General features: G+C 41.1%; 1 protein-coding gene across 1 annotated transcript in view; it reads left to right on the forward strand.

Moving 5' to 3' along the window:
- PPP1R8 (protein phosphatase 1 regulatory subunit 8) overlaps window positions 1-7,469 on the forward strand; it is a 33,781-nt gene extending 26,312 nt beyond the window's left edge. Inside the window, exons 3-7 of the mRNA XM_049819804.1 lie at window positions 2,884-3,037; window positions 3,689-3,909; window positions 4,599-4,743; window positions 5,930-5,994; window positions 6,997-7,469. Of these exons, the coding sequence (XP_049675761.1) occupies window positions 2,884-3,037; window positions 3,689-3,909; window positions 4,599-4,743; window positions 5,930-5,994; window positions 6,997-7,350 (939 nt within the window). The 3' untranslated portion in view covers window positions 7,351-7,469. The remainder of the gene's footprint in view (window positions 1-2,883; window positions 3,038-3,688; window positions 3,910-4,598; window positions 4,744-5,929; window positions 5,995-6,996) is intronic.
- The last annotated feature ends 5,300 nt before the right edge of the window (window positions 7,470-12,769 follow it).

The following is a 12,769-nucleotide window of genomic DNA, read 5'->3' on the forward strand; positions in this document are numbered from 1 at the left end:
GAACCCCAGAAAACCTAACCAGCGTTTCTCAAAAGATGTAACAAATACTGTGGTATTCACAGATCAATAGCTGGATGAAACAACGGTAATCTTAAGGGAAAAACATCAGTGAGACTAATGGAATGATAGCTGTTGATTAAGGCTTGCAGAGAAAAGCATAACAAAAGTACACTAGCATGAAGGATGTACAGGGAGGAGGTTCACTCATTTATATACAGGTGGAATGAAAAAAAAAAGCGAAATAATATTCAACCAGAAAGGACTGAGGAAACCATGTACTAGTTTAAGCTCTTTATGAGTGGTTTATACTTTCTGGTAATTCTAAGAGGAGGGTCTTGTGTAAACCAGCATTTGTAAAGAGACAGAAAGGGATAATAAAGGAGCCAGGTGAAAGCAGAATCCAGTAGACTGTTTCAGTATATTGATTTCTTGGGGTTTTTTATCTGAATTATACTGAGGCTTTGAGGTATGCTGTTCCCTGCCAGACACAAATAGATTCAGAGGAGACGCCCACATGTTTTAAATGTCCCAACTGTAGGAAAATCACTTGCATTTTTGCATTTGTACTTCACTTGTCACCAGATAATGTACTTGAAGGTGAATTGCTAATTAAGCTGTGATTCCTGTCTTATCAAATGAGACATGGACTCACAAAGAAGATTTGGGTTTTTTTTTGTAGTTTGAGTATTTGCACTCTTGTGGATTTTTCTGCCAGTCTATGTATCACTGAGGGTACTGATGAAGTTGTCATTCTATCTAGCTGTTTGTTTTCACAGAACTTCTTGAAATTTAATATCTTGTAGGGCTGGTTGAAATTGGCCAATTGGTTGAGAAGTTACTTGGTTTCACAGTGGATGTCAGGAGCTGATAGATCACCTAAATCTTGTTATTTTAAGAGAGCAGGCCAAAATACATAAGTCAGTAGATTTGACAAAGCATTTACGCTCATGAAATCGTGCTTAAAATGTATGCTTTGAGTTAGCTGGGAATAAGACATTAGCAGAGTATTATCTAAGAGACCAATTAATTGTAAAGTTGTCATGATGTATACTAGTATGGAGTTGTTCAATTAATTCTTCTAGTGACCTAAAAGAGAGAATAAACATATAGAAATAAATCAAATACTTATTACTGAATACCAGATTATGAGAACTTGCGGCATGGGGCTGACAGATGTTCAGCAGAACAATGAGAAATTCAACCTGGAAAATTTAGAACACATCTAGGGGGGAAATGAAAAAAAAAAAAAATCAGTGGGGAAGTGACATCTGAATGCAGCAGTGCTAAAAGTCCTGAAGTTCATAATTGGTGGGCAGGTAAATAGATGTAACTTTGCAAGGTGACATGTAGTAGAAAATGAGGTCCATGTCATTTTCATGCTTGCAGGTAAGGCAGAGGAATATAAATACTATGTCTTATCCAAGCTGCCTTATTTTTGTATGACTTGGTAGTGCCACAGAATAAGTAACTGTGTAGGTGCTCATTGTGTCAGTCTTTCTGACAGCTCAAAAAAACACCCCAAACCAACTACCTGTAACTGATACATTGGCTCTTTCTAGCTGAGCATGTAGTTTATATAGGTGGCGAAACTGAGGAGCAAACAGCTGATTGACATGTATGCTGCTGCCAGAAAGGGAGGTCCTTCCTCATCACACAGTCCTAGTGCATATAATCCACTGCTTCGCTAGAGCCAGCTGGGATACGCATCTGACTGAAGGCAAACTGATTCAGTCCACTAAAACAGTAGAAGACTAATGCAGCAATAAAGTGCTTTGCAAGCTGAAAACTTTGCTGAGATGTGTGGCAGTGCAATTGAGGAGAGGATTGTATAGCTGGGAATGGAAGGAGGGAGAGGGGAGAAATCCTCATGCTCTAGCAGGTAAAATGTTAATTGACCTCCCACCATCTCATGAAAGCAATGCTTTCCTGAACTAAAGTCTTTTTTTCTGATGGAAAATGTATCATCAGCATTCCCTTTATCATGCTGCTGAAACATTGTGTGGGCTTTGGTAAACATTTCAAAAAGCAAGAGAAGCCATCTGTTAATGAATCTGTAATGCATTGCTTGCCTTTGACTTGTGCAGCTGAAAGCAAGAAAACACAGGTTGGATTAAGATCCTGGAATACAGTAAGAAAGAAGGCTTGCACTGCTTCGGTACTTCAGCATTTAGGCACAAGGAGTTCCTTTCAACATTGTCTGCTAATAGAATAGGCTGTGTACACTGTAGGATTGTGTCAACATGTTCCTTTGCTTTTCAGAGATAGTTTATGTAACTGATATTACAATATGTAAGATCTTTTTTTGAAGAAGAGATTAGAACTAGAATGAATTAAGAAGAAATGCCTAAAATTAATGGCTTACTTGAATAGACTAATATAGATTCATATCACAGGACGTATTCAGCATAGTTTTACATCTTTGTTATAAAGGTCTGAAATCTCCTGTATGTCCATTTCTATACAGAAATATAATTTTGATGTTCTGTATCAGACTGGAGATCATTTAGCATAGATTCCTGGTTTAGACACAGCCGAAGGTCATCTGCATCGAGGAATGTGTAAAAATCATTGGGAGCAGATGTGAGAGAGAATCTCTTGTATGAGACAGTCTCAAGCTTTGAAGAGTTATTAGCCATCCCAGGCTGTCTTATGTTGGCTGTTAAAGAAGGGAATAACTGGGACTTTTCCATATTCAGCTGTTCTGATTTTACAAAGAGAATATTTGAGCTTCTGTATTTAACAGTGTCAGACAAACTGAAATACTGATTAGCTGTTGATGCATCGTTTTGAATTTGCTGTTTATTCATGTTCTTGAATTTTTTCAGGAAGATCCAAGAGATTATAGGAGTCTAATGTGCTTCTCTGTTTGATATTCTACCTCAGAAACTCATCATTGATGAGAAGAAATACTATCTCTTTGGGAGAAATCCTGATCTGTGCGATTTTACCATTGACCACCAGTCTTGCTCTCGGGTCCATGCTGCCTTGGTCTATCACAAACACCTCAAGAGGGTTTTCCTCATAGATCTAAACAGCAGTAAGTACTGTGACATTTAACCAGATAGAAGTATGATATTTCAATGCTTAAACATTTCTGAATCTGAGACACTCCTTTTTTTTTTTCATTGTTGGTGGTGCTGGTGTTGTTTGCACTGTGTGGATAGTTTACTATAATCTGAATTAGCATCCTAGTGAAAGATTGGCAAGGGTTAGCAGCAAAGGACAATTTGCTCCAGTCAGCTTACATCTGCTTCACTTGGTGTTTAAAACAACATTTCTAGACTCTTTAAGAGGCTAAGGGAGAGGAGGAAAGTGACTTGGCCTTCGCTTCACAATTTTAATGAAGCTTTCTCTTCTGAGGGTGGTTTCCCAAGATATAAAACCTGACGTACTGTTTTTTTCCACTGAGGAAATGATTCCAGAGATGCTACATTGGGACCTATGAGAATCCAGACAGTAAATGGTGTTTGTCATTTATTTCCATGACTTTTTGAGGACTTCTGATGTGTGTTATCGTAGTTTGTGAGATGGTAGGTAAAATGTACATAGCTAATGTTTTCAGCAGTGCCTCAGTGACTTGTGTCTCGGAGCAACCATGTACAGTTTCTGAACTTCTCAAGAGTTGAACTCAAATACTGTGAGCCCAAGCTGATGATTAACAGACTATTTTGCATTTTGATGTTCTCAGCACATGGCACATTCTTGGGTCATATCCGTTTGGAACCTCACAAACCCCAACAGATACCCATTGACTCCACAGTTTCATTTGGCGCTTCTACACGGGCATATACTCTGCGAGAGAAGCCTCAGACACTGCCATCAGCAGTTAAAGGAGATGAGAAAATGGGCGGTGAAGATGAAGAGCTCAAGGGCTTGCTAGGCCTGCCAGAGGAGGAGACAGAACTTGATGTGAGTACGATGACACATTGTACTTAGATGGCATTTCCAGCTAAACGGATAGCATTCCCCACTCATTTGCTTAGGTTCAGGTTCTTAATTTCTTGGCCTTGAAGATAGCCCGAGGTGTCTTCTGCTGGCAGATATGCACAAACCATCTTGTTCTGCCATGAGAAGCCTGTGATCATGCTGCTTCCCAGAATCAGTGACCTAATAATCCTGCTATTCCAATGGTCTTCTCACAAAGGCTTGCCAGGGAATATGTGTTCTCCAGCTAACATTACCCCAGGTCAGGGGTGATTTCCTACATTGTTCCCCATTGCCAGATAACAGTGACTGCTGCCCTGTTTCGTACAGTTAGCTAGTGAAGAAGGAGAAAGCAGTGTATGTGGCGTTCACAGGACTGTTGAGGTTGGAAGGGACCTCTTGGGATCACCTAGTCCAGCCCCCCTGCTCAAGCAGGGTCAGCTAGAGCAGATTGCCCAGAATTGTGCTCAGTCAAGGTCTGAATATATCTGCAGACAGAGACTCCACAACCTCTCTGGGCAACCTGTTGCAGCACTGGAGCACTCTTTCTTCCTAGTGGTCTAAAGTTGAAGCTAAACAGTGTGTTGTGGTCTTTTGATACGCACAATCACATGATTAAATCAGACTTCATACACTAGTTGCTTAAACTATTTCATCTCCAAATATGTCCTTAGAACCTGACAGAGTTTAATACAGCCCACAATAAAAGAATTTCCACACTAACCATTGAGGAAGGGAACTTGGATATTCAGAGACCAAAGAGAAAACGGAAGAACTCCAGAGTGACATTCAGTGATGATGATGAAATCATCAATCCAGGTAAGCAGTTTGCTTTAATCTTTAGTTGACGCCCTTAAGACCCTCTTTCCAGTATTCTCATAGGGATTCCTCATGGCTGCATATAGATAAGGAGAACAGAAGTTTGGCAGTCAGTATTTGGGATCTGCTATTTCAGAGAAGCTGCCATGTGTCTCACTTAAGTCTTTGACCTCTCTGTTCCATCTCTTCTACCTGTAAAATAACTGCATGATTTGTGCAGGACAGGGATATCGCACTCAGCCTCATTGTTGAAAATTCTATCAGATGTTAAAAAAATCTCATGGGTCAAAAGGAGGAAAGTGTTTTAAATTTTTTTGTCAATTTGAGATTCTGAATGGGGAACTGAACTGTTTGTTTTTCATCTGTCCCTTAATGCTTTCCTTACCTCTTGCCTAAAGGATATCTGTCTCGAGCTCAGAGGTTTTCTGCTACTTGTCTACATATCTGAAACAAGTCATCCTCATTAAAAATGATGCCTCTGAAGGTGTATCCAATTCCTAATTAGTCATTTTTCTCCCTTAGCTGTTTTATATTAATGGCATTCCTATTGATGATATTTTATATGGCTAATACTCTTATTAATAAAAGAGTAGCTTATTAATGAGCATGCATTTTAAATGCAGTCTGGAGCTAGTTTCATTTGGCAGTGTGTACCACCTAGAATAACCATTTTGGTTTATAAGGTTATGCAATTTAGTGCTCAGAACATCCTAATGTAAAAAGCAATCATTCACATTACAAAAAAGACAGGTTTTTCAGACTTTCAGAGACTCTGCTTGAATTCTTCTGACTCCTCTTTCAAGGTCGCTCAAGGACTTCTGGGGCTAACTGTTGTGCCTTTGAGCACATGCAGTGCCTTGTCAGCAGTAGCTCTTGGCCCAGAACTCCAGTCTGTCTAATCAGTGCAAACTGCCCATCCATCTGTTCTCCTTCCCTGCTCTCCATTTGAGTGGAAGCCTTTCTTACCAGAATATCTGATGAGCCCATCTTGAGACAGAGCCACTAGGTGTCCTCTCAGCTCCTCGCTTTGTTTGGGCATGCTTGTGTTTACTGAGAGGTACTAGAGTGCTGGCTTTGAGAAGTCAAGGTCCATGTACCAATTCTTCATATAGGTTCCTTTACCTGACAGATGTTATATTTTTTTCCTGTATTCTTACTGAAGGCTTCACTGTTCTTACCTTTACAGAGGATGTGGACCCTTCTGTTGGGCGTTTCAGGAACATGGTACAGACGGCAGTAGTCCCTGTTAAGGTACAGAGTAACTCCCAACTTTCTAATGAATACATCACATTGATGAACTCACTGTATGAATTACACCTTAGAAACATAATGTTCTATGGTGGAAAGTGTTTTATTGTTAAGCAAAAGTCACGTTCATGTTTCACAATTGTCTTTTTAGCAGCTTAGACCATTTCCCTTCAAATTCAGCTTTAGCTCTTTTCTTTAATACCACGTGGGATCAATGGCAACTTTTTTCCTCCCAAAAAGAAACAGTCCAGAAATTCAGTATGGTAGTTCTAGGCATCAATTAAAATTGTGGGAAGTGTGGAAAATAGAAAGTAAAAATGAGAAGTTGCATGTTTAAATACTGTAAGTGCTAAAGATTTCATAAGGTTATCTGCTAGAACTAGCAGGGTTTAGACTTTGCTCCAAGATCAGTGTGTTGCTGGTGCTGTATTTAATTTGAATATGCTAGGAGTAGGGAAGATTTGCAAAACTTCAGGGTAGCTAAGCAACAGTGTAATAGCAATTTCACTTGTTGCTGGTATACACTAAATAATGTATGTGGAAAACAATAATTCTACATAAACCCCAGACTGCAAGAGAAGATTCAAATGATCAGAAGCAAGACAAAATCACCCAAGTGATCTAGAAGTTGCTGTTTCTTACAGTGAGGGGAAGGAAGGGTCTGCATTACTGACTAAAGACCTACTCGGTCTTGCGTTCAGGACAAGCTCAAAACTGGCAAGCATGTTCAGGAAGTAAGATGTGCTCAGGCTGATATAAATTAATCCTGAGCTTCAACTTCTGTCACCCTTTCCTGCACTGTGCACCTTTAAGAGTTTATTATTAAGTGGTTTTCAAGTAAACCCAGAAGAAATCTTCTGGGACAAAGACTGAGACATGGTCTGTAACCACTTTATATGTGGCTGCTCTAGGTGCCTTTTTGGGGAAGATGGCATTGGCATCCAGTTTAAATAGCTTGCTTGTTTCATGTATTTTGAATAATTCTTGAAATACTTCTGCCTACAGAAAAAACGGTTGGAGAATCAAGGCTCGTTGACCACAGATGATTCTGCATCACGACGTATGCAAAACTTTCCCTACAGTGGAGGATTATATGGTGGTTTACCTCCAACTCACAATGAGGCAGGTTCCCAATCGCATGGTGTCCATGGGACAGCACTCATTGGTGGTCTGCCAATGCCCTACCCCAATCTTGCCCCAGATGTGGACTTGACTCCTGTTGTGCCCTCAACAGTTAACATGAACCCAGCTCCAAACCCCGCTGTCTTTAATCCTGAAGCTGTGAATGAACCCAAGAAGAAGAAATATGCAAAGGAGGCATGGCCGGGCAAGAAGCCAACCCCTTCCCTACTGATCTGAGTTGGGTTTTGTTGAGGGAGGGTGGGAGTTACGAACTCCAGAAACTGTTTATGTGCAGTATCGTCTTTTTAAAATTTCAATGTCCTAACCAGATGTTATACCAAGATTGGAGAAGTGAAATATCCTTTAAAGATCTGTCTTCAAATGTTTTTATATGTCTGTTAAAAAAAAAAAAATACAGCTCCCATCTCCTTTTGAACCAAAATATCTGGCAGCCTTTTCTTAGCCATTACTGTCCCCAGAGGTCTTTACTCTGAATTTTGATCCGTAAGTTGAAGGGGCAGAGTCATACAATTTAATTATCATTTATGGCATGACCCTGCAAATTCATGTATTTAGGTGTCATGCTTACTATGAGTAATGTTGTCCCTGCTCGACTTGCTAATAGCAGGTCAGCTGTATCAGAAGTAAATGTTTGTGGGGCCAAGTCTTCCAGAAATCCCATTGGTATGAGTTCTAAAACTTGCAAAATACAGGTCAGCTTTTATTTTTTACATTTTCAAAACCTCGCCAATGTGGGGTTTTTTGTTTTGGTTTGGTTTTGTTTAGTTTGGCTACAGCTTGTTTTAATTTCCACCTAAAACACTACAGCATCCCATTAGTTCATGAGAATGTGGAGTTGAGATGGGCAAGAAATAGGTGGGCTTCCTTAGGTGTGGTCCAGTATTGTAGGATGGATTGTTGTGTGGACAGATAAAGGGGTGCACACTTGGATGGAACTGAGCTTGAGTTGGTGCTAATGGCAGCATACAAGCATGGCAAGCCTAGGAGCGTTTGGTAGATAGGCACTATCTACACTGTACAAACAATAAACAACAAAGTAGTGTTGACTTTTTTTCCCCTGTGATAAGTTAAGGTGGAGTTAACAGAGAGGAGAACAGTTTCCTTTAAACTTGGTGGCCCTTTTAACTTAGTTTCATTTTTATTTGCAAATGGAACTTGTGAGCTTAGAGTATGTGTGAGATGCAGCAAGACACATAAAAATGAGCAGCTATCAGCAGTGTCAGAGGACTTGCATGTTTAACAGCTGAAACCACAATCTGCACACTATTTTGGCTGCTAGTAACAGTGGGTGAGAACTGAGTGCTACTTCAAGCTAGAATATGAATTCTCAGTTGAGAATCTGCCTCGCCTTGAATAAAGCAGTGCACAAGTTGGTTTCGTAATACTACATTTTTTTACTACTTTGTCACTTTTTCCCATTGAATAAAATGAGAAGATTGATTTGGATTGTTGCTCTAGCCCTTCAAATCTTCAATTTTAGATTTCAAAATCTAATTCACATATATTCAGGCACTATGTCTTTGTACAAGGTAAGGCCAGAGCTCTGTTTTTCTTAGGTTTACTCTGGATTTTTTTACGTTCTATAATGCAGTTCAGCTATGTAGTCGCATTCCTTTGTTGTTTGGGGGATTTCTCCAGAAAATATGCACTAAAATGATGGTATACCCAGCTGTTCATTGTGTACAGTACTGTAGCTACCTGGCTATTAGTGATGTGAAAATCTCATGATTGCTGGAGCAGTGCTGTGTTATAGTGCATCTGGTGCGCTGTATGCACTAGACCTGTTTTGGACAGATGTTCCAAAATCAGTGTGAGTTCTGCATCTGCAGAGTGATTGCTTCTATCATGTTATTGAGGTAAAAATGAGCTAGTAGCTACCCCATTCACAAGAGCAATGGCTTTAGAGACTGGTTTGTTCCCCTCACTGCACCATCATATCTAGCTCAAACTATTATATGGATGAATGCAGTACCTTCTCCATTATATAGTTGTGCCACTCTGTTTAGTTGCTATTGAATATGATTCAGTCCTCAGATGTTCTGCTTCCAAACACTCCATGCTGACTCTTAAAATCTTTCTCCCTTTATTTTTAGTTTTGCTTCTTTCTGGTACATGGAATTTTCTTTTTTCCAGCCAGTCTGCTTTATGAAGGCAACTCTTTAGGGTAAGACTAGTTAGGGCAAGTAAAAGTTGAACAGGTTTTCTTCTTCCTTTTTTTCTGTTTTTGGTTGTTTTTGGGGGGGGGAGGGTTGTTGTTTTGGTTTTATGCAAGTGGCTCTTTGCAAGATTTTTCTTGAAAAGGGAAGCTTTACTGCTCATTATTTTTAAAGCTCTTCTCCTCCCTGAGTTTGAACAAGCTCTCATTATTTTAGAGCTTAGGGGCCATAGCTGGCCAGTACAGGAGGAGACAGTATAACATCTAGGGGCTTTGTACAGAAGTTTGTACACTTGTGTAATATGTAATAGGCCTTTTCACACTTTCTGTTGAGCTTTTTACCTGTAACCTTTACTATGTTGTAAATTAAATGCAGATTTTGCCAGTTTGGAGAGTGTAGTGTGTTCGTTCCCAGTCTACACTTCTGCAGTTGAGACTGTACATTGTTTGTGGTTTATTGAAGGATTTCTGCCATGGCAAAGTGCAGCTATCCACTGCAGGTCTTGTTAGTGGCTGGCTCAGGCTGCAGCTCTTAAAGCTGCTCCTGTGTCTTTGCTTGTGACCTGCTTTGTTGCCTTGTGCTGCAGTGTGTTGCACTTTTGCATGCAAGAGTGACACTTAACAGTGGATTTTAAACAGCAGTTGCTTTATTTTTTCTGAGTGAAGTTTTATCTGGTTCTGGCATAATCCTCTCTCTGCAAAAGTTATACTTTAGAGCCCAACTTTGCTCTTCTCATTGCCCAGCTTGCTGCCTCTCACATACAGAGTGGCCTTGGGCAGTCTAAATGCACCATCCTTTGTCACACCGTGTCTCTGCAGCTTGTCCTAGGCTCACTGGGGAGAGCTGTAGTGAAAAACAGTAAACTGGGACCTGGTTAAAGATAACCATGGTGCCTGCAGTGTAGGGTTGAGAGGTATTCCCAAGCTTTGCTGAATTTAGTAATACTTAGGCTATAGATTAGTATTTCTTTTCAATCCAGCAATATCGTTTCAGCAGCTGGGGCAGTTACATTTTCATTACTGTGTGTCAGCAGAAGGCTGAATCTTCACAATTCTTGTGCAAGCTGCTGATCTGCCATAGGTAGAAATAGTTGGTACAGATTAACTACTTAACTTTGTGATCTGACATCTTAAGTGTTGGTGTGGTTAGCAGTTAATTTCCTGTATTAAAGAAAGTATCAAAAAGGAGTCAACTTGCATGATAATCTAAAGCACTCTCTGCAATGTGAAATGCGGAGATGGGAACAAAGAAGTGGAGAAGAGTTTGCATCTGAATAAATGCTTGAGCTAAAGAATAATGGCAGTGTTTTCCAGGAACATCTGTCCTTGCAGCATTCACTGGATTGTCATTGTAACCCCTCTTCTCTCTTCTGGTTTTGAAATACAAGAGTGCAGCACCCAGCAGGCATCCCAAGAGCTAGTAATGAGCTGACAGAAGTTGTTCTATTCCCAGTGTGCTGTGCAATAAGAACTTCTTGGAGAGGAGGTGACTTCTCCCTGGGGCTTTTTAGGAGAGCAGGAGTAGCTTCCAGTGCAGAACAGGTAAGCATGCCAGCTGAAGTGTGCCCTCATGCAATTATACCAGGTGCTTTGAAACACTCAGTGGCATGGGGAAAGACCGCAGTAGAGGGTTGGACTGGAAGACATGGGTTAGGACAAGCAAAAGAACTGGGGCTGTGTAATGGCTATTACTGGGCTCAGAGGTCAGATGCTGTTTAAGAGGGGGTTTTTTCAAAAGCAGTCTGATACAGTCAGGTAATTTGTAGGTTCTTTGATCTCAGAACTCTGTCTTAATCTAGCAGTGATAGGTAAAGGGGAAAAAAAGTTTCTGCTTTCACTTCTCCTCAACACCAGGAACAGCTCGTCATTCGTATGAACTACGTGGCATCACTGGGACCTACCTGCCTGGTGTAGCAGACAGGAATGCTAGTGCAAGACAGAGAGTGTGAACCAAGATTGTAGTGAGTTCAGGATAGACAGCCATGTGTTTTGGGTCACAGTCTTCTAAATTAGGCTTTCCTGAAGGTCCCATAACCAGTATAGCAGTAAGAGATACCTCACATACTGGCATCCTGTTAAGGCCTGAGACTAACCATGATGCTTCCCCTGCCTCTCTCAGGGGTCCTGCCTCCTCCACAAAAGCAATAGCTTTCCAGCAGCATTGATGGTTGCTTTGGTGTTGTCTTTTGTTTCTTATGCATTTCCCAGAACTAACGTCATCTTCAGAGAAGCTTTAAGGGAGAAGCAGCTAAAGAGCCTGAATCTTTGTTGTTCACCCTCTTGTGAACATAGCTGTCTGTCTTGTCATATATTCTGGCATACATATGTGAAAGGTTTCAATCACATTTGCAGAATGGTAGAGGAGGAGGAAGTCTTAAATAGTAGAGCTAGGACTAGAGCTTAAATACTGCTCTGGTCATTCTGATACATCTTACCATGTCCCAGGTTGTTTACTGTCATCCTGCAAAGACACCCAGATGGGCAGCTGCCTGTGTGTTTGCTGGCCTTTGAAGAACTGGCCAGTAATGCTGGACAAACCTAGTAACTGGTCATGGCTGGCCACGGAGGCTTTTCTGACTTGTATCTTGGCTGGGATGGGTCATTTTCTGCCTGAGGTTCCCCAGCTACTAGATATGTCAGAGGCTTTCCCTTGCTTGAGCCTGGAGGAAATGGAAGCAGCATTTCTCTGGGTGGGTGAGCAATGGTGTGTTTATGCCTGTATCACCCCAGGGCAAGTCCTTTCTGAAAGGACGCACAACCAATTTTCTCCAGTGTCTTTGTAAAAATACTGGTTTTATAACTCGAATTGCTACCAGGAGCTCGTTGTCTATTAGCCTCTCCCATACAGACTTACCAGAGTGCTCAGTTACTTTGATAACCATTTCAGGGTTTGGTGAGGATGAGGAAAAGCCTGGAAATGGGCTGTTTAAGCAATAGTTCCACTGCCTGCTTCAACTCGGATACCTCAAGTACCTCTGATAATTCTTGCTTCTTGATGGGTCAGTCTTGTGCTCCACTGCAGGGAGTGCTACAAACCTTCAAGGTGAGGATGCTTCATACTGAGGACCAGTTTTCCTTGGATCATAGCAGCTGATGTGATCCCCTGTCTTCACATATCTTCTCTTCTCATCTGTCTGGGGCCCTGCTTGTGGGATCACAGTTCCTGCTTCTGTTTGAGGAGCTCTTACATACATGTTGTAACTGCAGGCCCCCATCTGCTGCCAAACAGCAGCAAAGTTTAGGACTTTGACAAGCAGTGCAGAATGACTTGGGGACTGCCTAAAATATGTGGAAACTTCACTTGTTCTTTAGGCAATTTTTATGTTCCCCCAGTTGAGTTGGGACACCAGAAGAGCAGGTATACAACTTTGCTCCCTGTAGCTGCTCATGATTGGTGTGATTTTCATCCCTGTGACCTGAAGTTGGCTGGTTCAAGGCTCATTCCTGACTTCTCCATGGGAGCTTTTCTCTGTTGTACAG

This window comes from Accipiter gentilis, chromosome 17 (assembly GCF_929443795.1).
Source record: "Accipiter gentilis chromosome 17, bAccGen1.1, whole genome shotgun sequence".
Lineage (NCBI taxonomy): Eukaryota > Metazoa > Chordata > Aves > Accipitriformes > Accipitridae > Astur > Astur gentilis.